The 27010-nt window shown below is 43.8% G+C and overlaps 1 protein-coding gene across 7 annotated transcripts in view; it reads left to right on the top strand.

Annotated features, from left to right (window-relative positions):
- PTGR2 (prostaglandin reductase 2) overlaps nucleotides 1-27010 on the top strand; it is a 249852-nt gene that overhangs the window by 22838 nt on the left and 200004 nt on the right. For 4 of the 7 annotated variants that reach the window (XM_069208743.1, XM_069208737.1, XM_069208739.1 and 1 more), the window contains 2 exons: nucleotides 4954-5021; nucleotides 12811-12929. In XM_069208743.1, the coding sequence (XP_069064844.1) occupies nucleotides 4985-5021; nucleotides 12811-12929 (156 nt within the window). In that variant the 5' untranslated portion in view covers nucleotides 4954-4984. The remainder of the gene's footprint in view (nucleotides 1-4953; nucleotides 5022-12810; nucleotides 12930-27010) is intronic. The other 3 variants (XM_069208741.1, XM_069208742.1, XM_069208740.1) reach the window with 2 other exon arrangements.

Below are 27010 nucleotides of genomic sequence, written 5' to 3'. Positions count from 1 at the left end.
TACACCCTGGATGGTATTCAAAATGGTAGACTGCCCAACAGTGAGGGACCTGAGGAGGTCAATGGCCTCCTCACTGAGGGCAGCAGGGGTGACTGGGGCAGGGCCTGAGGTGCCTTGGGCGAAGGTGATGCCTACCCTCCTGGGTGAGCGGGCACGGGGCAAAGGCTGAGGGGCTGCTGGGAGGGCGGTGCTGGAAGGGGGGGGTGGCGGTTGTACCTGTAGATGGGGGACAGGCACAGATGTTGCCGCCACCACAAGGGAGCTCCCATCAGAGGGCGAGTCCGTGTCACTGGTCTCAGCTTCTGTCCCCGCTGTGGAGCTCCCCTCGCCCTCCGTCCCACTGGTGAAGTCCGATTCCGTAGTGTGGCCCTCCATGGCCATGTGGGGTGCAGCCCCCTCGTGTTCCGGTGCCACTGCTCCTCCGCCTGATGATGCTAATGCACACAAGAACAGGGAGACCACAAAAAGGGGGGGGACGACAGAAGAAAGACATGTTGAGTGTATGCATTACCGCTACCATTGGCGGATACGACAGACACACAAGCCCCCTGCACTACGCCGTGCTCTTGGGCTCCACTGTTCAATTCCTGGGAAATGGCCTACTAGGCTATGGACGACATCTGCACACATGGATGACACAGGGGCATGACTAGGTGTACTTGGCACTCTACAGAGGTGCGGTGGGGTGAAACATGGCCTGCCTTACGGAGGGACCTTGCCTACGGAACTCGCCCTGGCCTAGGGAAACCCACAGCCCAACTCCCCCACCCAGACCTGCGGAATAGCAGCATCCTTTATGTGATGGGTCAACTCCAGAGGCACCGTATGTGGCTATTAGGTGAGCACCTGGAAGCTAGTCAGTGGGAATGGTTGTCTGGGTCTGGGGATATCCCTACAGGTTAGTGTGTGTCTAACAGTTGTCCCTCGCCATTTGCAGGTGACTCTGGTTACCCCAACCTGTCATGGCTACTGACCCCAGTGAGGAATCCCAGGCCAAGGGCAGAAACACGCTACAATGCGGCTCATGGGCGAACTAGGAGGGTGATCGAGCGGACCTTCGGCCTCCTGAAGGCCAGGTTCAGGTGCCTCCATATGACAGGTGGATCCCTATTCTACTCACCAAGAAGGTGTGCCAGATCATCGTGGCCTGCTGTATGCTTCACAACTTGGCTTTGCGACGACAGGTGCCTTTTCTGCAGGAGGATGGTCCAGATGGCGGTGTTGTTGCAGCTGTGGAGCCTGTGGACAGTGAAGACGAGGAAGCAGAAGAAGAAGACATGGACAACAGGGACTCAGTGATCCAGCAATATTTCCAGTGAAACACAGGTAAGAATACAAACCTGCCTACTACATGTACTTTAACACTACTACCTCTCTACTGTCTGTCGTTTTCACCCAGTGATTTTTATTTTTGAAGTCTTTATAAGGTCTTTTATGGGAATATTTATTATTAAATTATACTCTTAAATGTAATTTCCTTTATCAAAATTTAGTGTTTTTGTTGTATGGGTGCAGATTGTTTGGTGAATAACAAACAAACAGGGTGTGCCACCCAAGGGATTTTTTCTTTCATAATTGGAAATATGGCAATCAGGCCTGGAACTCAATTTTCATCCTTCTTGGGAAACCAAGGACCAGAAGCGCTTAGCATTTGAGTCCTTTGCTGTTGCCAGCAAGTCCTGCCATATCTCCTCCACCCACTGTGCCTTACTAGACTTGATTGCGGCAGCATAGTCTCGCCTTGCAAACGTTATAGCTGATCTATCCTGTTGTCTGACCGCATCCAGAAGGCCATATTTGGCCCTCCTGCAGGTGTCATTGAACCATGGGTTTTGTTTGTGGACTCTGCGCCTCCCGCTACCCCTATTATCCCTAATAAAGAGGGCTTTCAGGGAAGCAAAGAGCTCAGTATGTTTGTCCATGATCTGGACAGGAGAATGAAAATTAGATGCAAGGGCAGCTATATGACTAAAGTCAGACATTTGAGGTACTACAGCACCTTTGTTTGTGAAAGCCTCCCAACTTAATACACGCTGGTTGCTAGCCACCACCAGAGGGGGCGTAACTTCCTGGTCTTGGTTGTTTGATCCAAAAGCCGGGAACCACCTAACCCACTCCAACATAAGGGGAAAGTGATCACTGCAACATTGGTCTCCCACTTTAACATCCTTGATTTCGTGCCAAATCCTAATGTCAATAAGCAAATAATCAATCAGGCTACTGTAGGACCCTCTAAAAAAAAGTAGAGTGTGCTGGAGTATCTGAGGGAAAGCGCCCATTTCCTGGCCTCGGGCCATATAGCAACATCAGCTCAATAACCTGCAACACCCTTTAGCTATATTTAGGCTGGTTCCTCAGCATGGAAAAGGATGTAATTCCCCTGGGTAAGCTCTGCCAAGGGGAAATTGGGCTCTAGAAAGGTATTAAAGTCACCACCTATGATGAGAAAGGGTGAGGAAAATAATTCTGCCACAAGTGTATTTAACAAGGAGATGGTCTCTGAGGTTTTGCTAAAGGGGCCTTGTCTGTTGTAAAGATTGACACACAAAAGCAGGGAACCCGATTTTGGTTTGATGGAAACCGCCAAGATATCATGTGAATTCACATGGATTTCCTTCACTTCCCCTGCTAAAGAGATTTTTACCCACGTAATAAGACCCCCTCCTGCCCTCCCTGCTGATGAAGGAACAGCCTCCTTGCAGAATGAGATGTACCCCTGTCTATGCACGTTTGTAGTAGCCCATGTTTCCTGAAAAAGAAAAATACTACATGAGTCAATAAGGGAACCCCAATCAAGATCACCAATCATGTTCCGTAGGCCCGCTATATTCCAGGAAATTAAAGAAGGAAGGAAGGGTCTAGGTCTTGGATGAGTTTTGTTGACGATCTTATGCACTGGAGGCGAAATTACTGGATCTTCTACTATCCTTGAAGTCTCATCCAGGATATCACCTCCCATAATGCATATTGGGAGTTACTATCCAAGTCCCTACATGAGTTACCACCTTCATGCCATATGATGTTTGAGGGGGCTTTTACTTCTTTTAGTCAGTCAATATCTGATAAATCAGGACTTTGCATTTTGTTTAGGAGTTTTGACCACTTTCCCTGGGTCTCGCACACCCTCCAGACAGTGCCCACAGGAGGGTCCGTTGGAAAAGGGTGGCTCATCAAAACCCGGAATGACAACCCCACTTCCAGGTGTGGCAGATGGCTCCTTAACTAAGGTGTCCCTAATGGGACAAAGTGTTTGCAGAACGATATTCGAACCATTGCGTAATGGATTCCGGGCTTCCAGGGATATCAGGCCTTCAGCCAGATCAGGGGTAGCTAGGACTAGCTCAACGGTATCCAGATAACCTGGCTTGCCTGTGTGGCGCTTGGCAAGCATAATGTATCAGTGAATGATAGAGCCACATTTCCTGAGATGCCTTATCCAATGGGTAGCCTTGTTTTTTAACAGACTATCTTCATGCGAGTTGGTTGCTAGTTTCGGGACGTTGCACAAATAGATTAAGTGGTCCCTTTTATAGCTAATTTCTGTGGATTGCCTAGCGGGGGTATACCATGGCTCTCCCATACAAGAGCTAGACTGTGGATGACAAATCCTACAGTTAGTTCCTCTGGAAGCTTTTGTACTTCCCAGTGATGATCCTGTTTTGGACAATAGCTTGTCAGGCCCCACGCCAGGTTCCTTTCTCCACTCTCTGGTAGTAGGCAGGGTGGATTTGGGACTTTCTCCATGGGGAATCTCCCCGGCTCTCTTTTTAACCTACGAACAGAGTAAGGTGAGGGCCTCTGACAGCATTCGTTTTAGATCCTTTACCTCTTGTTTTAAATCCATAATTAAGTTGACCACTTCTAGCTGAAAATGTCCATCCTTAGCCTGCCTACTAGGTGTTCCCTGATTAGGGTCCAAGCGACCTTTCACTAAATTCTAGTCAAGGTCTCCTAGTGCGGAAAAGCGATTAGAGCAAGGTATATCATGCACAATAGCGGTGCTATCAACAACACCCCTATCTGCCATTTGGATAGGACGGTGTCTTTCGGCCTCTGAATCAATAATAATATCGGGCCCGCTGGAGTTAACAATTTTGAAACAGGATCCATGCAACTAACTGGGTTGGCCCTTTTTGGTGTTCTGGGCCTAAAGAAGGATGAAAGAGAAACGCTAGTTGACCCGTTTGTGGCTCGGCTCTCTTTCCCTTTTAGCATAGACTCAACCTCTTCAATTAAGGTATCAATTTCATTGGTGGCACAGTTTTACAAATCTTTTCAAGGTTTTGTGAGATTTGGGGATTTTAGATGATGTATCTAGCGCCACGGGACGCCCTTGAGCTTTACGCTTCCCCATTCTGTAGTAGGTGTTAAAGTTGATATAACAAAAAATGTATAAAATGTTGGGCCAAAAGACGTCTACCTTAAGATCAGGAGGTGTGGCCCAGCCCGGCGTCGTCCAGTCTCTGACGGGCCGCCCTTGGCCCGGGCTTCGACATGAGCGCTGATGTCCTGGCTCCGCCCCCCTCATGCTGGTAGCCTCCTGGGACAGGGAGTCCCCAACGAAATTCTGTGGCCCGCGTTGCTGTAAAGGAATGATCCATTTCACTGTCAACCTGCACTTACATAGCACTCATTGTGTACAATTATCTAAGCAAGTGACCAAGAGGATCTTTAAAGCAAGCACAGAATAATGTGTGTTAACCTAATTGAAGCACTATAATTGCAACATTGCAAGCTTATTTAGTTTTTTTTAATGGTACTTTTTGTCTGACAAGCACTATATTGTTTATACTTGTGTTAATTAAATCAGTTGCTTAAAGGGCTTAGCAAAAAGTACCATGGAATTGTATATGCTGCAGTTCTTCAGTATTTTGCTTTCCTGCAAACAAATAATATGGTAACTTTCATAAGAATCTGATCCTTAATCGATTTTGGCTTTTCTACATTCTACAGGCGAGGAGTTGTGGCAACAGCTGACGAGAAGATGATTGTTCAAGGGGTTGTTCTCCATTCCCGGCCTGGTGTGTATTACCTGTCATTTAGTGTTTAAATGCATTAGTTCCCTAATTCTGGGTAATTTGATATACAGTTACAGATACAATGACTTTAATAGTAAAAGAGGGAAGAGTGGCAGCATGGAATAGCTGGACAGTTGTTTCTACTAAACTGATAATGTCTGGGTAAAACAGTTTGTAGACAAGTATGAGCAAAGGTGCTGCAAAACTGTTCTGTGGAGTTTTATGAGAGTAACTACAATTTGAATCATTTGACCACGCTAGAGTATTCTGAGGCAGATCAGTTTAAGATTTAAGAGCCTGATTTAAGGTTTGGCAGGTGCATTACTCTGAGGCCGCCTTATTGCAAGTGTATTATATGCACTTGTAATAAGGCGGAAAGTATATCTGTCACGTTTGTGATGGAGTACCCATCCATCAAACACTCAATCAGACTCCAAGTTTATAGGACTGTGTTTATAAAGGACTTTCCCTAGAAGGCGTACATGCAGCAGTTTGGGTAAGCGTTCTGTCAGATCACGAGAACACTTTCCTAGTTTCCTGTCATTTGAAGGGCTTATTTTCTCTGAAATTAGGCACATTTATTCCATCCTTTTGAGACACACCATTCAGAGCCGTCTATAGGTGAGGGTCAGAGAAGACATAGTTCTTCAGCCATTATGCTTGTTCTTACCCTTCTGCCTCTTGACTAATTTGCATTTCAAAAGAGCATAAAGGGAAGATCCTTACCTTGGAATTAGAGTGCCCCACCTATCTCATGTCCTCCCTATCCGGCATCAATGGCCCAAATCTCTTCTCTTCTACATAGGGCCTCCAAATTATACATGGCCACTTTGGCAAAAGAACTTGGATCACACAGCAATATGAGGTCTTGATCGGGCTGTCTTCTTTAGGTAGAACTAGAGAAGATAAGATGAGAGATCAGAAGAGATGGCAGGCCATAAGAGTAAAGAGGCTAGGCAAATGATGGGGAAGAATGTGACAAATGAAGTGCTGTGAGGAGGGATGTAGGCAGACAGGTGAAAGACAGGGCTTGGCATATAGTGATAACAAGTCCCAGATAGAGGGATCAAAGTGGGAGGAAATGGGGCAGATGAAAGCAGTAAGCAGGGGAGGGAGAATGAGGAAAACAAATTGAGGAGCAGTGAAGGTATGGTAGATAAGGAGTGCCAAACAAAGTGAAAAGATGGGAAGTGAGCAATACAGATATAATTGAATGAGGGAGAAAGAATTGGTACATGTTGTAATTACTTCCTGAAATGGAGTTGGAACATGTCCCTTAATTGTTAGGTTTCTTATCAAAATATATAGTATACATTGGAAAAAAACAAAGCTTAAAGTGAAGTTATGGTTAGCTTTGGTTTTAAAAAAAAAAACATAAAGAAAATCACTGAAAAACACAGTTAAAGAGGATGTATGGTATCAAATCTGAAGAAACACCGACATTTATAAGCTATGGTTAAGGCTGCAAACCATAATTCACAAACCAGATGCAGTGCTCTTTACCTCACCGTTGATCTGACAGCTGTCAAATGTCATAAATAATCTTACAGATGCGTAGACATAATATTGTGCCTTAACACTATCTAAGAGGCAACTGTGAATGCTATGAATATTATTTATTGGTTTCAGAATGCATTGTTATTTAATTGTGTTATGCTTTCGAGCTTTACTTATTAAGATAAATATTGTGAAGTGATAAATATTGTATTTGGCGTGCAAGAGTAGGGGGGAGCCTTACTCACCAGAAGTGAACCCTCAATTCTGACAATAAATAGCGTATTACACTTGATTAATTTGCATACATGGTTTGCATACATGGTTTTTGTCATGTGTACTAGCATGGGTAAATGCTTTTCAGAAAACCCAGAATAAACGTGTTTAAATCCATGCAGTGAATTAAAATCACACTGAATAGGTTTGTTGTCTAGTAGAAGAGTTGTTTTCCTTTGTAACATCATTGTAACATCAGTCTTGATATTTGGATCTTTGCACTTAATAAACATGACCCAATACAACGTTATTTAGAGCACCTGTATTAATAAACATATGTTTACACCTTTATTACCACAGTTCAAATTCACATGTTAACCACACTATAAGAAAATTGACAGTTGAAAAACACCTCCTGGTCTGCATGTAACAATGACTTTACAAAGGGAAATAACCCCTAATGGTTGTTACGTCTCTTGTGATTGTGGTATGATTTTCATTCCTACACACATTTAAACGCCTGCATCCTGGCTTTGGTTAAATACCTTTTGTTAAACCAAATACACATGAATCAATGATATGACATCCACCACATATTGAGACTCAGAGTGTAATATTTTATTTATCACTATTGTTGAAGAGGGGGTGTCCTGACTCACACAAGCCTTTGGGTTACAGCTGCTCATCACACTCATCAATAGTAATTAATAGCATATTAGTAGCATATCACTCCCTGTACATCTGCATACCTGAAACTCAGATGGCAATAGAGGACTATATTACGTACATAACTCTTTATGTATTCTTGTATATTGCATGATTTAGTGACTGATTTTAGTACTCTTCCTTTGGAGCATTTGAGAATCATCTGTTAGGCATTTGCCAGAAACTGCAAATATTCCTGTCATTGTATTGAAAAATGTGAGTTTTTGTTGGGGATAATGTGCTAATATTTAAATTTGCTCCGCGCAACAATCCTGTATTATTTTAGGCCAATTTTTTTAATGCAAAGTGCTTTGTAAGGAAACTAAAAACGTATTCTTCAATGTGCATTTAGTTTGTAGAGGACTACAGAGTAGGTTTAACAAGAGCTGTATAAAGAAAGAAAATAAAGTGCAATGGGGACTGTGTAATATTTTGCTTACAGGGTTCTGCATTTATAATGTTTATATTCACATACTGGGAATAATTCATTGGTAGGTGCTTGCATCAAGGATGGGCCTAAAAGGGTGACCTTGTCAAATGTGCAGAACAGCACTACTTTTGTGAACGTTTTTTATTATCAGCACTGAAAGAAAAATGAAATAGTTCATTAATTATTCATTTAACATTTGTATTTATTTAGGGAAGCTAAATATCCTGCAACTGAATTTAGTATTGTGAATTACTGGAAAATTATTCAGAACTACAGCCTGTTTTGTGGAACATACGAGGTTTGAAACCACTGGGACAAACTATCAACAAGAAGGCTTACCTATCTATCGAAAATAATAATTAAAAAGAAAAGAAAATAAATATATATATATATATACTTTTTTTCCCTTGAAAAAAGAAAGGTTAAAGTGACCTTATAGTTGGATGAAAATGTCAGTTAAAATGTACAATTTAAACTAAAAAATTAACACTGAAATTCACTAGTTATAGTTAACTTGAGTATTATAACTTGGCCCTCGCCATGAACATTGATGTAATTTCGGTTTATGATATCAATGATATCATAAAACATGTCACGAGTGTTGTAATATGTGAGGTCATAAGACGTGCATGGTGAGGGTACTCTCTCAGTAGTACTGCATCCCTAAATATCTATACATTTTGAACCTTAATTGCCCTCAGGTGGCTGAATGGATTTTCATAAAAGCAGCCTTGCTGGGTAAAGATCTAGCTTTCTGCCAAAATTGGTCTAATTCTGTTCAGCCGTTTTAGCTGTAGTATTGTTTTAAGCTCCTATGGAAAGTTATTTGGGAACAATGGCCCTCATTCCGCTGCCCGCCAAACTCGTAACACCATCTGACCACCAGTGCGACCAGAACATCGCCGGCCCTATTACGAGTTCACCGCAGCGCCTGCGGTGAACAGGGGCCTTAACATTGATGCCGGCTCGTAATCGAGCCGGCAGCAATGTGGCGGTGTGGTGGGTGCAGCAGCACCCGTCACACTTTCCGCTTCCTGTAATTTGGTCAGTGGAAAGCGCGTCAGTCTGTCCATGGGAGCCCCTGCACTGCCCGTGCCAACTGCATGGGCAGTGAAGGGGCCCCTATGGGGCCCCTAGCACCCCCATTCTGCCAGCCTTTGCATGGCTGGGGCTACCGCCATGCAAAGGCTGCCGGAAAGGGAACTAGTAATCTGCAGGACAGCGCTGCCCTGGCGGACCGAGACCGCCAGGCTGTCGGCTAGCAGCAAAATGGCAGTGTCGGCAGTCCGACAGTGGCGACTCTGCCACGGTCATAATGTGGAGGCCAGACCGCTGCTTCTGCCCTCCACCGCGGCCCTGGCGGTCTCATGACCGCCAGGGTCCTAATGAAGCCCAATGTGTTTTGCATGGGAGAAAACATGGTCGAGGAAGGAGCTGAAGTGGATGTGTTTGCCAGGAAAAAAAATAGCAGTGTAAAGCAAACAGTGTAGGTCACTGCACATCGCATTTTGATATTAGAATATGATCAGCATTACCAGGTCATCCACACAACTTATATAGTATGGGCGGCCTCTGATGAGTACTATTAGCAGCCCATAATATCTTTCTCATCCACAGTGTAGGAAGTCACAAGGCTTAGTAACTTTACAGTATTGTGAATGGACACACCTACTTTTGCAGTGACCCTTCCCTGGGAGCACTCCGAGCAGACACTCTGCATGCAGTGATGTGTTGTAAAAACAACAGTGTGTGGGAAACATCTGCATGTTGCCAGCGTGTCAGAAATTATCACTTAACCTTCGGCTCCATCACTGGTATATCTTGCAAGTGCCATATCATTCTCCACAGTGTGAACTAAGTATGTCCTGAGATGTCCCCATATGTCTCTGGCCCACAAAGCTGGCAGCTGCATTCCAGTAAGACTTTTGCTCTGAGTGTTGCACTGTGCCAGATCTTGTAAACAAGCTCATTTACGTGGTGCATGTGTACCCACCCCCCACACACATAACAATCCATCTTTTCACCAATAAATAGATGATTGCAGATAATCTGCAGTCCCAGTGGAATCTGTTTGACATAACCCAAGAGAAAAATCAGGGACAATAGTTCTATGTGAGTAACATATCTACCGTGGCTCTATGACGTCTGCACCAAGCACACATATAGGAGGCCGTCCCATGCTATATGGCGGAAGTCCACCTGGTCCTGAGTTCCCCTCCAGCTATGGTGGGTTCTAACGTGGTCTATCCTTACGTGTTTTACAGGTGTAACAGTCTTTTCATTGTGATCTGGTGATTTCACTCTCCAAGTCTCTTTCCCTTGCAATATTTGACCACTTCAAATGGCGCAGGCGCAGTGAAGAGCAACCATTGTAAAGTCTGGCAACCCATCGGGCGGCATCTGTGGAGCAGATAAGTTGGGTCAGAGCAGCGAGGCCTACGGGTTCCCCTGGAAACCACTGTAACTGCCTGAGCTGTGTCCCACAATCTCAGATATAGGAAATGTTCCAGCAGAGATTGCTCACCCCCTACCACCACCCCACCTCCTCCACCCCTCCCATGTGAGCTGGTCCAGTGCAACAAATATGTGCTGGTGAAAGAGAGCTCCAAACTTGTGTACATACCAGAGTGCCATGGTGCGCTATATCAAACTCACTTTCCAGTGTGCCAACAGTTATTTTTGTGGGAGAGGGATTGCAGGGGAGTATAAAATGAGGAAGCCCAGTCGACAACTGAGTCTTTTCCAAGCCCAGCATGTTGTAGCAATTGTTTTTATTTCCCTCTAGTCTCTCGGTAAGCTGTGCAGTAGTAGTGTCTTAAGCGGTATGCCCTCTCCCTGGTGGCGTCCAGCTTTAGGTATGGTAATCTTGCCTCTGAGTAGTTCCAGTGTCTGGCGAGGTGTATGTGTTCATATATACATGTATGTGTGTCTCTCTCTATATATTTTATATATATATATATATATATATATATATATATATATATATATATATATATATATATATAATATATGTATGTATATATATATATATATATATGTATATATATATATATATATATATATATATGCATACACAAAGGAAAGCGGTGCCCAGATGAACAAATACTCCACATGCCACTAAGGCAACGTATCACGGTTAGTGATATAAAACAGTGTGTTTATTTCAGATTATGGCAGCAATATCCTGACGGGTTTCAGAGCCCCCGCTCCTTGGTCACAGGTTCAAACACTCTCCGTATACAATTGATAATATTTATAGACACAGTTTTAAACTCCGGTATTTAACACAAATGATGGACTACCAAATGCTCTTTTGCTTTACAGAAAAGTGTCGGCCATATTGGAACATTCAATGTTAAATATTCGTGCAAGAAATCTACATACTTATTGATCTGAACTAAACCAAACGTACATAATAACATATATTCCCCATCTTATTTTACGCAATAATCATCCATTAATCCAATTTGAAAAACAAAAAAACTGTATCACAATAGAACTAAAAAACATACATTCCTTATATATCTAATTCAATACTCCTTAACTGTATTTAATATAGCATCTCGAAATTTAAACCTAACTATAGCAAAAGAAAAGAAAAAGAAAAAGAAGAATAGGAAATAAATACTTGCTGTACGCTCATTTCACAATATCCAATGCATGTAAGATCCTTAAATCATCAAAAAGATATCTCTCTTGTACTCCAATATTTTCATTATAGCTTCATCATCACAACAGCACCTGCATTAAGATATACACAAAAAACTAAATAAATTCTGACTCAACAGATACATCTAATACCTATAAATATATAAACTCAGCAGTCCAGTGGATTTATATCAAATCAATGAACATAGTACACATGGAGGGTTCTCTAAGCGACCCCTTATGGGCCAAAAATAGCCCAATTGTGTTTATTTTTGGCCAATCTGCAGATGCACTGCAGCACACTGTTCCAACCCCCAGTGTAAACCTGCGAGAGATCAGTGGAGCTGAAGCCCAATGGGAAAAAAAACTCATACTCTAACACACATACTCCCGCCGTGCACGGCCAAAGCCCATGCACAGTTGGAGTTGGCAGCATGTGGGGGTTTAGAGGCAGGCCAAATTCACTGAAAAAAGCAAAGGTTACAGGGATGTTATAGTTAGGTTGACATTTAGCCCACACAAAACCATACAAAATTTGTAGTTATAGTTATACTTATCTGAAGAAACTATAACTCATGTCGGAACGTAACCTTAGGGCAGGAGGTATAGTTTCCTAACATAAGTACAACTATAATAAATAATTATAATAATTCCATTTCTAAAGCGCATGGCTACTTGACGCGAAGTGTCCTAACACTGGGAAGTTAAATACAGAAAAGAGCTGCACACGGACAGGAAGAGCCTGGCTGGAAGCCAAAAACCCAGTTTTCATTTTTTCCCCTGAAAATCAGTTCGGAGGGCACTAGCTGAAGCTCTACAGGTAATGAATTCCACATATTAGGAGGGGCAACAATGATGTGGGCCAATAATTTTCAGGACTCAACAGATCCAACAGCATTTTTTTAACAGCGGGACCACCTTGGCGTGTTTCCATTGTTGGGGTATGCAACAAGACTAGAAGAGGATAAGTATAACTTTAACTGCAGAATTTCTTTGGTTTTTAGTGGTTAAAATGTGAACCTAACGATAACGTCCCTGAGACCTTTGTTTTTTTAAATGTAATATATAGTTTGCGGACACATATTAGCAAGGCAAGGGTAGGGATTATTAAACCTCCCCCAGCATTGTCCAAGGTGGGTAGGGTAGAGGCTTTTAAACTCTCCCAATGTAATTATCGAAAGATGTGCATCCAGAGCTAGAGACTTAAATCTAACACCTGATACCTGATATCGAACTATAACCAAATGAAATTATCATTTAAACAAACAACTTGAACATTCAGTTTGAAATTAATTTTAGGTGCAGATACTGAGCCAGTGGCAGAGAACTTCCTTTTAGAGGACATCAATATTGCAGATGATCTCACTACAGGGCAAGTAAGAGCGCGCACCCTCTACCTCTCTGTGGACCCTTACATGGTAAGCCTGTAATGTGATGGATTCTACTTGCATACATATGGAAATTGAGTTATGACTCACGTGTTATATCCATAATTAGCATGCAATTTGTAAATGTTTAATTGCTCACTTTACACTTCAATCCTAATTTAAGAGTGACATTTTAAAATTATGTTGTTCCTTACAATTAATGTTTCAGCTTCTGTCAGATTTAAAAATCAAGAGCTCTTCACATTTATCTCATTTGAGGGGGTAAGGAATGGTGTGTGTGTTCCTTTTTGAGCACCACCAGTGCAAAGTAAAAGCTTGCATTTTATGTTAATTATCCCCAATAATACATTACAATTTCTGTCTATATTGGTGTAATGGATCTTTTCATTGCATGGCCTGCAGGTCTGTAATGTAATTGTATGCTTTAGAGGGTACGTTTAGTGGGACATTTGTGGGGAGAAAAGCAAAAACGGCAGCAGTAAACAGTTTTTCATCAGCAGATGAAAGAGTCTACATGCAATAAATAACTCTCTAACTTACATTTTTGAAACAAAAACCATTATAACAATGTCTCTGATTATCCAGCTGGAACAATTGAGTAAGTAACCACAATTGTCAAACACATAGTAAGCAAAAGCATAACATCCGAAAGCTGAGCATGCACTTATGAAGGCATTCTCCAGTAAGAGTCCCCTTCATTCGTGGTGCCAGGTGAAAAGCCACGGACTATTCCATGACAGGCAGAGGCCACAACAAATTGCCAAAGTGAGACTTGAAACCAAGCAAGATGAAGATTGTATTGAACACATTAGGTGGTTGCTCCATCAAATGAGAAGAGTAGATATAGAAAGTAAAGTTATGAATTCCAGCCCAAATGAAGAAATCTACATTTTATTTGAAGCCATTGAGGCTTACCTTAAGCAAGTTCAAAGCGTTACAATCACAACATTAATAATAGGGCTGAAACAAAAGATCATGCAGGTGTAAAAGTGGCGTCTGTTGCCTTGTGTGTATCCCGGTGCTCCTGCCTAAAATGAAGGGCTTAAAGGACAAAGCACTGTGGGCAGAGTATGTGACATACCTATACTCGTACCTCTACTAGCTAAAGGAGTATAGGGATTCAGCAGATGAAAGCAGATACTGAAACCATCTGAAAAGGATTCCAGAAAGAGATCAGAAGCTATGGGGAAGAACCAAGGCTCTCAATGTTCTGTTCATAAGACCAAAGGCACCAAACAGCACAAGATGGAACTTACCGGAAAGAGCGGATATAAAGACCTAGGAGGACAAGGTCTTACTTTGCTTTCTAAAAAAAAAAACAGTGGTCTTCTAGAGTGAAGGCTCTGGCTGTAACTTCTAGGGTGGAGACATTTGGTACCCTACTTTAGGCATTAAGGCAAAGATAAGGAGTCTATTTAAGGTAGCTCTTCTTCAGTTCTAGATTCTTGTTAGCTGACCATCCTGCTGAGAGAAGCAAAAACAAGTTACAGTCCCTTATGGAAATGTAGCTAGGGAGAGGAGGATACGGAAAATACATAGGGCCTCATTACTGACCGCCAGGGCTGTTTTGGCGATTGTACAGCCAACAGGCTGGCGGTACAATCTTGCTAATTACGACTGCGGCGGAAGCGCCGCGGTCGCACCGCCGGGACCGGCGGTTTACTGCCATAGTTGTCCCAGCGGTTTTAAATCTCCAGGGCAGCGCTGCTTGCAGCGATGCCGAGGAGATTACGAGTCCCCTTCCCGCCAGCCTGTCCATGGCGGTAGAGACCGCCATGGAAAGGCTGGCGGGAAGGGGAGTCACCGGGCCCCTGGGGGCCCCTGCACTGCCCATGCACGTGGCATGGGCAGTGCAGGGGCCCCCAGGCACAGCCCCACCCTGCTTTTCACTGTCTGCTATCGCGACGGGTGCAGCTGCACCCGTCACATGGCCGCAACACCGCCGGCTCCATTAGGAGCCGGCTCCCATGTTGCGGCCGACATCCCCGCTGGGCCGGCGGGCGTAAACTCTGTTTCCGCCCGCCGGCCCAGCGGGAATGTCTAAATGGGGCATGTGGGAGTGCGGCCGCATTGGCGGCCGCTCGGCGGTACAACGTTGGCGGGCGGCCTCCGCCGTCCTCCAAGGTTGTAATGAGGGCCTCAGTCTCCAGGAGGCAGCAAATAAAATCCACCCTCCCTCCCAGTTGGGTTTCTGTCAGTCAGTAGTTAATCAGCAAAAATGTCCACCCTCCCCGTTGGGTTTCTGTCAGTCGGTAGGTGATCAGCAAACATATACCGTAAACGTTGAAAGGGTTCTAGGCTCTGCCCTCTGTGAGGAGGGATGTAAAGAAATAGGCCACTGACACTAAAAGAGCTGAAGGGGGATTTAACCCCTGCCTCCTTCTAGCAAACATAATGTGACCAGGTTGATCTATATAATTTAAATGTGCCTGGGGTGCTGCATTTGAAATGAGCTACAGACAAAAGGCATAGTTTAAGCCAGGACACCCTAAAATCCTTCAGGCTACCAATTCTAGAAAGGCCAAGAAGTAGAAACCCAAACAGGGTGATCAATGGCCAAGTCCAGGAGAATGGTAGACCTAGCGTTAGACCTCAAAACTGGAGCCACCAAGACCACCTCTGTCTTATAAGGAAATAAACATTACGAACAGAAGATCTTCAAATTATTTTTATATCAATACTGCTGCTTTTTCCCCTTCCCACCCAGCTTTGCTTTATGGCTGTTCTATTGAATGTCAGATCTCTCCCGAAACATTGATGGGTACCTAACCTTTGAGATAGTATGGGCGGAGCTTTATATGTGTCCCTGAGACCTGGCTCAATTAGGCTTCCTGTTCAAACATTGCTATGGCTACACCAACGTGCTAGAAAATCCTGCATTGCACAAGAGGTCAGTTTTCTGAAGGAGGTCTTAAGATTGTTTTTAAATCACATTGGGAAATGAATCATTTATTAACATAGACACTGATATTATAGGAATCATTCTTGTCGCTCTAGATACTGTTATTATTTGTCGCTTACATATTTGCCTCCCTCTGCTCCTCAAAGTTTCTTAGGCAGGCTCCAGGAGGTGTTTAGAATCTTGGCCATTTTGTCATCTAGGATAAATGTCCTTTGAGATTTCAGTCTTTAGTTTCACAAGTCACTTTAGGACCAAGTTTGATCTGTATCTTTATTTGGGATTGTGACAGTTGGTATAGATTGTCGCTCACAGTGTTGATCCTACTTAGGTCTGATAATTGCACCTGAAGATCAAGATCTTGTCTCATTTTGTGGTGTCACGCATTAACTTTGGACAGATTATTCCTTACTCCTGTTTGAAACCTGGCTGGCTACTGTCTCTCACCAGGCTTATTCTTATATAGAAATGGCACAGAAATGCTTAGCCAGAGGTTTGGTGGTGTGCTAAAGTACCTGACCTCTCATGACTGTATGACTAATTTGATCTGCCCTTCTAAGGACTCTTGTCATAAGCTGGCCTTTTATTGTATAGAAACAAATACATCTGATTTATAAGTTCAATAAACATGGGAACACCTACTATTAACATATTTCCAGAGATACCAGAACCTAAACTTCTCTCTTTTGGTGTTGCTCAATGCATCGTTCCATAACACTTGACCAGTAGCTGTGCTGAAACGTGTGGCCCTTTGCAGTCTCCTCAACTCTGACCTGTTTAATGCATTCCTCTTTCTCTAGAGAAATTGTAACTGACAGTAGAAAGAATCTTAAGAAGTGTGTAATTGTAGACTTTGGCCTCAGCTCCCCAGACAAAGGACTGCTGACTAAATTTAGAGGTCTGCTCCTTAATGCAAAAGATCTATAAGCAACCGCCTTGGCTGAAAAAGAGTGCCAAATATTCACCATGTTTGTTCAGCCGCCACCAAACTTTTTGTTCCAAGAATAAAATCCCAGTGCAGAACATCATTGGCCCTAATGTGCAAGGAGGTTGCCCCTGCGTATAGGAGCCTTTGAGCAATTAGTACTGGTCTTCCCACCCTAAATATAGCAGGTTTGAGTGCAGTCCTGGACGGACTGCCCAGTCAGTTATTTTCCCTGGCAGTACCAGCTGGGGCTTCACTGACAGAAAGCCATTAGTTCCCCCACCACTTACTGAGGCAAGGGAACTCCAACTTTGACAGGATTTATGGAACACCAGTTTATAGTGGTTATCTATCTATCAAACTCTAAATGGCCACCTAAGTCTTTATATTGCCCATCTTGTTGGGCTTATCTTGCTTTGTCTATCTTCTGTTTTTGATGTATTGGAAATACCACTTCGATCCACCGATTGCCAGCTGTGGGATCAGATGGACCTCATTTGTCCTGGTTCTCATCTTTTCTGTTGCATTGGAATCGAGAGTTAATGCTGTTCTTCTTTCGATTTAAGTGATGAGGTATTTCTTGTGGTGTTACTCATGATTTCTCGCTTTCTCTTATCAAAACTTTTCTCTGCCCGCAGTCTTGGGCAGGGAAAATACACTGAATTGCTCCCGGCCCAGGGTAGTAAAGTAAAAACACAACACTAAAAATAAAATAAAAACAAAGCTGGAGGATAAAAATAAAGTTGCAGGGGCCCTGTGGTGCCCCTGTGCGGCCCCCAACAATAGTAATTATCTAGAAAGCCCAAGGTGGGCACCTTGGCATCCTTAAATATAAAAAAAGAATGTTGGCTCCAGCATGGCCTGAGAAATGGGGCCTGTTGCTGGGATGCAGTGAGGGATCGGGCTCCCCCCTTAAAAAAAAAACAAAAAAAAGCAGTAGGTGCCGAAGCTGTTAATTTATTATTCACTGCACCCTATAATGCCCTGCAAGAGCTATTTACATATTTTTCATTTTGGGTGATTTCCTTAAAAGTAGCACCACCAAAATGTTGTTTATTAATGTTATGGGGGGTTGTAGGGAGTTCTGCAGCCCACAGCAACATTAGAAAAAGAAACTATGAGCCTCCTGTGTCATTGAAGCCATGAACAGTGGAGAACCTTCTGTATTTCATAAAGTATTTCCCAGGCTGATGCCGTTGCTCTACAGCCAGGAATGCATCACACTCTAGAGGCTTGTCCTATGGTTGCATTTTATGTGGCCTAAAGGTATATAAAAAAGATATTATGAACTTTAACTTGTGCTCTAAGGTAGCTATAACTCGCCCACTCGCTACCTATGACTTCATTGAAAACATCACTGCAACATCTGAACTGACATAACCTTTGTTTTTTAAGTCAGTAACTACATACATATATGTGTATGTATGTGTATATATATATATATATATATATATATATATACACACACACATATGTATATTATTTTAAACTAAAATGAAAAGGTATTTTCTAGTGCCAGACCTAAGGTGGCAAAAATAAATAATGTAGACCTTTGAATATTCCATGATTTGCTTATTTATTTATAAGGTGGAGAAACGTATAGAATACCGGAATCCACAAGAACATTCAGGCCACAAAAGGTATGTGGATGGAAATGGCTCAAGTGTGCGTAGAAGATATGATAGAGTGTTCAGCAGGTTGGATCAGTGATGTAGGGGGAATTTAAGAATCATTTTCATTAGAGCAGTGGGGGATATGTTTACATTAGTGCAATAGGGGAGTATGTGTGTAATTGTAGGTTGCATTAGAGGTTACTAAGACAATTAAATAATTGAAATGGGCAAGACCCCCATGGTCAGATGGATACATTGCCCCATTCTCTAAATCATGCTTTGGCAACCTTTCTAGACTGCCGAAAGAGCAAAAAAACAGCATTTTTCAATTTTGGGGAAAGTCAAAGGATCACTGTCAGAAGCCATTGTTGTGGCAATACAGATAAGGATCCTACTTTGCCAAAACATCTAAACAAATATCCATAATCGCCACCCAGACTGTTGTTGACACAAGTGTAAAGAAATGTCAGAGGTTGTAAACTGTATAATGATGTATGTGGATATGTTTATAACACTAAAAGATAAATACGTAGATTAAAAAAATAACATAAACTGTAAAACCTTAACTAAAGTGGTAGCCAAAATAGTGGAATCAGTAATTCTAAAAACTCATACACCCTGCCCAGATAGGTTTCCAAAAAAAAAGATTGTGAAATGATGATATTAGACTTTTTCTTCATGTCCTCTGAAAAGACAAACATTTTTTTTTTTTTGATCCTCATATATCTTCCAAATTTCCCTCACACGACCAGTGGGGGGGGAGGGACAGCAAAGGTTCTCACCCACCTGCACTCCTCCGAACCCTGACCTCGTCACCCCTGTCCGGGATAGACCTTCCATCCAAAACTCTGGTGCGGAAAGCAGAGGGAAGGATATAATCATAGGATCACCTCTTATCTATTTATACCTCCCCACTTCTCAACCAGTGCTTCAACGGATTCCAAAATCTGGTCCTCTTACAAACTTTATAACAGTCAAACTTATAATAGTAAATGAGAGAATTTTTCCATTCAATGAAAGTAGGGGGGACAGGGCTGATCCATTTCCTACAAATCTCCCTTCTCCCCACAAGCATCATATAAAACAACAGTTTAGCTCCATCTCTACCCATCTTCTGTGTCTCATCTGGGCAGCCGAACATCACAATCGACGGTCTTTCCTTTAGGCTTGAGGGAAGAATGTCATTAACTGCATCCCCCACCTCTCGCCTAAACGTACAAAGTAAAAGGCAGTCAATAAACATATGTAAATTATCAGCTGATGCCGAACCACACTTCTTACACCTCACCACGTTGTCTTGTCTCAGCCTGGACAATTTTTTGGGAGTCCAGAAGGCTCTGTGGATAGAGAATAGATGATTTCTTCTTAACGCAGCAGGTTTAACAGTGTTATACAAAAGTGTAGTAGATACTTGCCAAAGGTCTTTAAGTTGCGGCTCCGGCAAGCACACCCTCCAGATTTCTTCCAGGAGATTAAATTCCCCATCCGCAATATCCAGCATCAGCCAATACCATTTCGCCACTTCCTTCTTCATCAAGGTATCCAGCTGCATCTGGTCAACCAGTCCATTAGTACTTCCCACTTCCTCTGTTACATTCCCAGCCGAGGACTTCATCTGAAGGTATTTGAACTTAGACAGCCCTCCTCCTACCTCAATATTAAGATTATCAAAGTCTCTAAGTTCACCATTATAAAAAAGATGTTTCCATTGCAACAAACCTGCCTCTTTCAGGGGAATAGCCAGGGCGTCTTTAGTCCACTCCGGGGAGCCTGGAGAGTCCTGGATCGGCGCATCTTCATTATAATATGACAACTCCGCAATCTTCCTCAGCTCATACCATAACACTGCCCAATCATATAATATCTTAAATCCAATTTTTATGAAGAACTTCGGATCCCCAAACGTATATAAAAAACTTCTCTGAACCTCCTGGCCTTCCATCATAACAGTTAACACCCGCCCCAGCTCAGAACGATAACATGCAACAAAACTCTGTCTTACATTTTTTGACTGATATGCCCAAGCATAGTACTGTATATCAGGAGCTGCTAAACCACCTTTTTCTTTCTTTCTCCTGAGCTTTTTCCATGATATACGAACACATTTTGATGCCCAAATAAAACTACTAATTTTCCCCTGCAATTTCTTTAAAGCAACCTTGTTAAACATTAATGGCAGTGCATTGAAAATGAAAGTTAATTTAGGGACTATCACCATTTTTACCCCATTCATCCGACCTATTATAGTTAGTGGAAGATTTAGCCATTTCCTCAGTAAGAGGTGCACCTCCCTCATAACCCGAGCAAGGTTTATTTCCGCCATTTTACATGGATCATGTGTCACCGTAATCCCCAAATATTTGACTTCTTTTTTTACATTTGCTACCTCATCATTTAGTTCCATGTTCCATGCCATTATTTCGGTCTTTTGATTGTTAACCGCATAACCAGAGATCCCCCCAAAATCCTCCGTTAACACTTGTTGAACTGAATTAGCCTGGCTTAAGTTTGTTGTATAAATCATTCGATCATCCGCATATAAAGAGACCTTCTTAACCAGGTCTCCACACCGAAAAGGCGGTATTCTCTTATCTCTCCTAATTCTACAGGCTAATGGCTCAATATAAAGCTCAAATAATAGAGGGGATAATGGGCACCCCTGTCTCATCCCTCTTTCTATCTTTACTAAAGGAGTAAGTGTACCGTTAACCAAAATTCTTGCGCTTGGGTCTTGATAGATTTTCTTCAATATTCTAATAAATTGGCCTCAGATTTTATATGATTAACAAACCGTCATCAAGTAACTCCAATTAACCCTATTGAATGCTTTTGTTGCATCCACCATTACCACCGCCAAAGACATTTGCAATGATGTAGCTAAATCAATCGACCCTACCAATCCCTGTGTCAATTCATGCATATGCCTGCCTTTCCAAAACCCTCTCTGGTCTGTATGTATAAGCTTCCCCATCACCATTGCTAATCTGTCAGCCAGGAGTTTAGCAAGAAAAGACAAACATTTTGATTTTCCTATCCGCTGAATAGCATTGGATGCATAAAAGAAGGTAATTTGGGCCCTCCTGCAGCTGTACTATGTACATTTCAATTTGTCAAAACATTTATATGTATGTCACTGACCAACTATGATAAACCATCAACCAAGGTGAGAGTGAAAAGTTTCCTATCTTAATCATTCTTCTTCACTCAAGGACCAAGACAGGGCTACTCACTATCTTATTTTCTTTTTCTACTGGTGGCTGAACCCCTTGTAGCCTTGATCCAGTGCATTAATCAGATACCAAGGTCAGGTTGAAATCTGGTATAAAACAGCATCATATGGAGATAATGTATTATTTAGTTTTTACAGAAGAGACGCACACATGAATAACAGCCCTTGAATCTTTTAGTGCCTGCGTCGAGAAACACACTGAACAGGAATAAATCAGAGGTTTGCCTTCTAAACAGTGTACAGTAGAAATGAAAAGTGATACAGTTGGCAGTTGAAATGTCTGAAATACCAGGATGTTTGGTTCAATAACGATTTGTTGGAATCTAAAGTACATAATGAAGGGATGATTAAGATATCCACCTTGTAGAAGATCGGTCACTCAATTTTATATCATGGTCAGGAAGAATAGAAACATTAAAATTTTAATAGCATGGCAATACAAGTATACGCTGATCAGAAATAACTCAGAGGTTTGCCTTCTAGACAATCAGCTTAAAAGAAAGGCAATTCAGTTGGTAACTTAAATATGTCTGGCGGAGAGGCAGCTCAGTGTCAAACTTCTTGAACTTCAGGCGATCAATCTGTCACTAAAAGTCTTCCTTCCATCCATCAACTGGAGGCTGGCGCAAGTCGGTACTCCCAACATGATCAGCAATGTAGTACTGCAACAAGCAGGGTGAAGTGGATTCGTGCATCCAGTACAGGAGGTGCTATGCCTCTGGAGGTGGCTGGACCCACAGAGTATTCTCCTGGTGGCCAACCATCTATTGAGGGCACTGAATGCCAAGGCAGATGAACTGATAAGGCATCGACTGGTGACCACGATTGGTGCCTCCATCTGATATTGCACAGGGCATTTCTGGTCAGTGGGGTATGCCATGGCTAGATCAATTCGCCAGCATCGAGAACATGCAGTATCAATAATCCTTTGCATTCTCCAAGGCATTTGTCAAAAGACCCTGACGTGGAAGGGTCGTGTCCTGTATGCATTTCCACCAATACCTCTCCTGATTCGGGTTCGGAGGAAGTTGAAGACAGACCTGACCCAAGTCCTTCTTATTGCCCTGGGCTGGTCCAGCATAGTGTGGTACCCAGACCTCTTCAGCCTGAGTATTTGTCATCCAGTTAGGCTTCCACTTGGGAAGGACCTCCTGTCACAGCAATGAGACCGGATCCTGTATTTCAGTCCCCACAACCTTCAGCCTCCATGAAAGTTGAGCGGCGGTAACTAAATGCCTTGAACTTGCTGACCAAGATGGATGTTGTTGTCCATGCTGTCACGCACCCCTCCATGACTTTGATGTGTGATGGGTCAAATTTGTCACTTTATGTGGTTCTTAAAACATCAACACCTTACAAGTCAAGGTTTTTGATGTTCATTTGTTTGTTCTCTTGCTTGACTAGTGTTGGAACAGAAGAGTCCCCTGCATGGTTGTAGACGTGTACCCCTCTGCTCTGAGTGCCCATCTGTACTGTGGTCTGGATCCCTAATGCTGTTTTTTGTGTCACAGGTAAACACCGATCGTCTGTGTGAACCATGACACATGCCTTTCTCAAGGATTGTGGATGTGTGATCTTGTTAAGTCAGGAGGGGCACCCAGAGTGCTATCATCATAGTGGTTGATTGCTGTGGCCTTCACCAGACGTTAAGCAGCACAAGTGCAGTGGTGGCAGTATACCATGCAGTAATCTGTAGTTTTGAACAGGTCCTTTTTATCTTGTGTCACTGAAGTGAGGCATACAGGCTCACTCACCTTTTAAAAGTTCAGCTGCTGTGTGCTCATCTCACCCTGGACTTACATCAGGTAGATGCAGAGTGCTGCGCGGCGCAGGAATAGTGACTGCACTGGCCTGCCTGGATATATGTGTGCCTGGGAAGGGTACAGACATGAGCTGAGCAGTTTGGTGTAGTACATGTAGGATTAGTCCATGTGCTGGGGGTATGTATGCCTGCAAGAAATACATGACATGAAAGGTGTAGTGTGTGTGCAATGAAAGCATGTGCTGGGCGTATGTGTGCTTGTGTGAAATACAATGCATGAAGGGTGAAGTGTTATGCAGTGTGCACATAGTGTTTGCTGGCAGTGTATGTTTGTAGACAGCACACCCTGATACAATACAGAAACGCTTCAAATGCAATCAGATGTGACCACTCAATTAAAGTCAAAAGTCAAAACCTAATTACGGTTTTCACTTAACCCACCATTGCAGGATTGAAAAATTGTTTCTCGTGGCGGTACTAGGCAGAGGAACAGAAGAGAAAAAGAGGTGGAGGAAGAAACAAGAGAAGAACTAAGATATGAAGGGGTCATTCCTTCTATGGAAAAGGAGGCCTCACATCCCTAATAGTGTCATGCTTCATCCTCAGCTTCCTCTCCCAAACTGGTAGGAACAGTGCCACCAGGACAAACTCAGCCCCCTTTCCACTTTTTGAACAGGAGGGAGTTCATAATAAATAACTACTGGATAAAAACCGGGATACAGATTTTTTGTTTAAAACATCTTGTTTGTAACTGTGGCAATTTGCCTTTATTAGGAGAGAACACGGGTATTGTTAAAAACAGCAGACGGTGAAATCCCAAAAGTTATGTGTCGGATCACCTACACACCAGCCGTCCTGTTTCTGTCTATGTTTTACAAGCCAATAATGGTCTTGGGCTTTCGTCAGGCCCAAGGATCCCTACTGTATCTAACTGCCTAGTATGAACCATTCAAACTAAAAGGTAAGTCTTACCCATACATAAAGTCCTACCTCAAGTCAGATTATTGGAAGACCATGGGTCACCCTAAATTTAGGAACCTTTCGCTTCTTGGTCAAGGAAAAGGGCAATGCCCTTTATAGTCACACTTTTGTCAAAAGGAACGTCGTGCTGGCATACCTAATACACCCCCTCGCCGTGAAAACCAGAATTAGGTTTTGACTTTGAGTGGTCATATTTGATTGTGTTTGGATCTTGTCAGAAGGGGAGATGTGACTGCTCCTCCCCTGTCTCTCAAACTTGTGTGATGTTGGTTGACAATACCGAAAAACAACAGTACTGCTCAGTAGGCGAAGACTTCGTGTGTATGCTGAATGTATGTGTGTCTGTAGTAGCACAATGCATGGATGTAACAGTACTGGAGAGCAGGTGTGCTTTAAATGTACACCCAGTGCAACTGTGCCTGAAATGTTATGTTACATGGAGGATCCTGGGTTCCATTTTGGGAAGCCCAGACCTGCCTCGTTAATACATGAGGAGGAGAGGAATCTCCCAGGCAGATTTGTGTATTGCTGCATTCCTGTGAGTCGGATGGGACTCACTGGAGGAAGGGACCCTCCCTTTACACTTCAAACGTTTGCTCTTTGATTCAGTAATAGATCACCAGCAAGGGGCCTAGACACATCTCAGGAAGGAGGTAGGGCTGATAAGTGAATCCTAAAGAATCCTAAAGAGTAGGGATGAGATCCTGCGATTAATGTTTTAATGCACATATTACTGCATATTACTGTGGGTGGCTTCAGGTGTGAACTCCGCTCACTCCCATGAATTGTGTTGTTGGATAATCAGCTACAGAGTCTTACCTACTTTGACAGCATACTTTCAAGTGGAAAGAATATAAAGCAAAGTGGACACTTCAAAAGAAGCAGAACCCCAATATAAAACTTCAAAGACTCAGGCGGTCATTCTGACCCTGGCGGTCAAAGACCGCCAGGGCGGAGGACCGCGGGAGCACCGCCGACAGGCCGGCGGTGCTCCAATGGGGATTCTGACCGCGGCGGTAAAGCCGCGGTCGGACCGGCAACACTGGCGGTCTCCCGCCAGTGTCCCGCCGCCCCATTGAATCCTCCAAGGCGGCGCAGCTTGCTGCGCCGCCGAGGGGATTGCGACCCACCCCTACCGCCATCCAGATCCCGGCGGTCCGACCGCCGGGAACCGGATGGCGGTAGGGGGGGTCGCGGGGCCCCTGGGGGCCCCTACAAGTATTTCACTGTCTGCTGCGCAGACAGTGAAATACGCGACGGGTGCAACTGCACCCGTCGCACAGCTTTCACTCCGCCGGCTCGATTCCGAGCCGGCTTCATCGTGGAAGCCTCTTTCCCGCTGGGCTGGCGGGCGGCCTGAAGGCGGCCGCCCGCCAGCCCAGCGGGAATGTCAGAATTACCGCCGCGGTCTTTCGACCGCGGAACGGTAACCTGACGGCGGGACTTTGGCGGGCGGCCTCCGCCGCCCGCCAAGGTCAGAATGAGGGCCTCAGTCCCTAAATCTGATTTTGGTGTCTGGAAATGAACTAAAAGAAGGGGAGGGTGACACCTCAAACTTTGTCATGTGTCAAACAGCTAGACAGTCTTTGTGAAAAGGAGAATCTCTGAAAGACATCTGCCTGTGACCAGGATTGGGAGGCAAAGGCCTGCTAGTCTCCCTGTCGGTGAGGGGATATCACCCAGGAATACCAAGACCACCTGTCTTGGAGCTGGGAGCACCAGCGCCTGCCTGCTTGCCAAGACCAGTGTGCCCTGTGAGAAAGAGGAGAGAGCGAGGCCTAGTGGGGAGCCCTGCCTAGAGGACTCCCTAAGTGAGTTGTGAGGGAACAGCTGTGCACCAATTGGGACCTAGCCAGTGTGCAGGGGTGTCTGATTCAGCGACTCCGTATACCAGGAGAAACCTGCCGTGGACTAAGCAGTGCAATAGCTCTGTGTGGGACGTACCAAACCTCTACTGCTGTGCTGACCCCGTATGCCAGAAGGGGCCACCCGTGCTATTGTGAGAGTGCTGAGAATCTTAATCACTGTGGTGGAGGCATTTGCACATGAGGAGTCTGAGCCTGTGCTGTAAAGAACAGCTGCAACCCTGTATGCCATTTGGGGCTGCTGGTACCAATGCTGCTAAGACGTTTTATGCTGTAGCTCAAGGAAAAGGCTGAGGAATCGTTCAGCGGGTCTTGGCCACACATATTGATAGAACTGCCCCTGACGGACCCTTAGGAAGCCCCAAATGACATCATACCTTTGCTGGGCTTGAGTTGTGAGCTGAAGAAATGATTCTGTTTGAGTTAATAATTGTGTTTACTCACCTGTATCTACACTCCCTTGCCCCCCTGCCTGAGGGAGCCTTTGACTGCTCGTCCACAGCTACCACTGAGTCAAATGCATGAAGGGTACTTGCCCCAGTTGCTTAGGATCCATAGTAGGTTGGGCCCCAGGATATCAGGAGAAAAAGGCCTCAACCACCACAGTTGAGACCTGTACCCCTGTGTGCCCCGTAGCTCTCTAAAAATGGGTTCAGACAACCAGCAAGACCTTGCGGTGGGCACAGTGAAAGGTTATTTATCAACCCTTTCTCCCTTTCTGTATTTATGTGACAAACTACCTCGGTGTTACTCATGGTTGTGATGACTTTCTAAAAAGTTTGACGTGTGTTTTCCTCCAGTTTGTTATGCCTCAATGGGCCCTTAACTTGGTCTTCA

Source organism: Pleurodeles waltl, chromosome 9 (genome assembly GCF_031143425.1).
Source record: "Pleurodeles waltl isolate 20211129_DDA chromosome 9, aPleWal1.hap1.20221129, whole genome shotgun sequence".
Taxonomy (NCBI): Eukaryota; Metazoa; Chordata; class Amphibia; order Caudata; family Salamandridae; genus Pleurodeles; species Pleurodeles waltl.
This window is presented reverse-complemented; position numbering and strand designations above follow the sequence as displayed.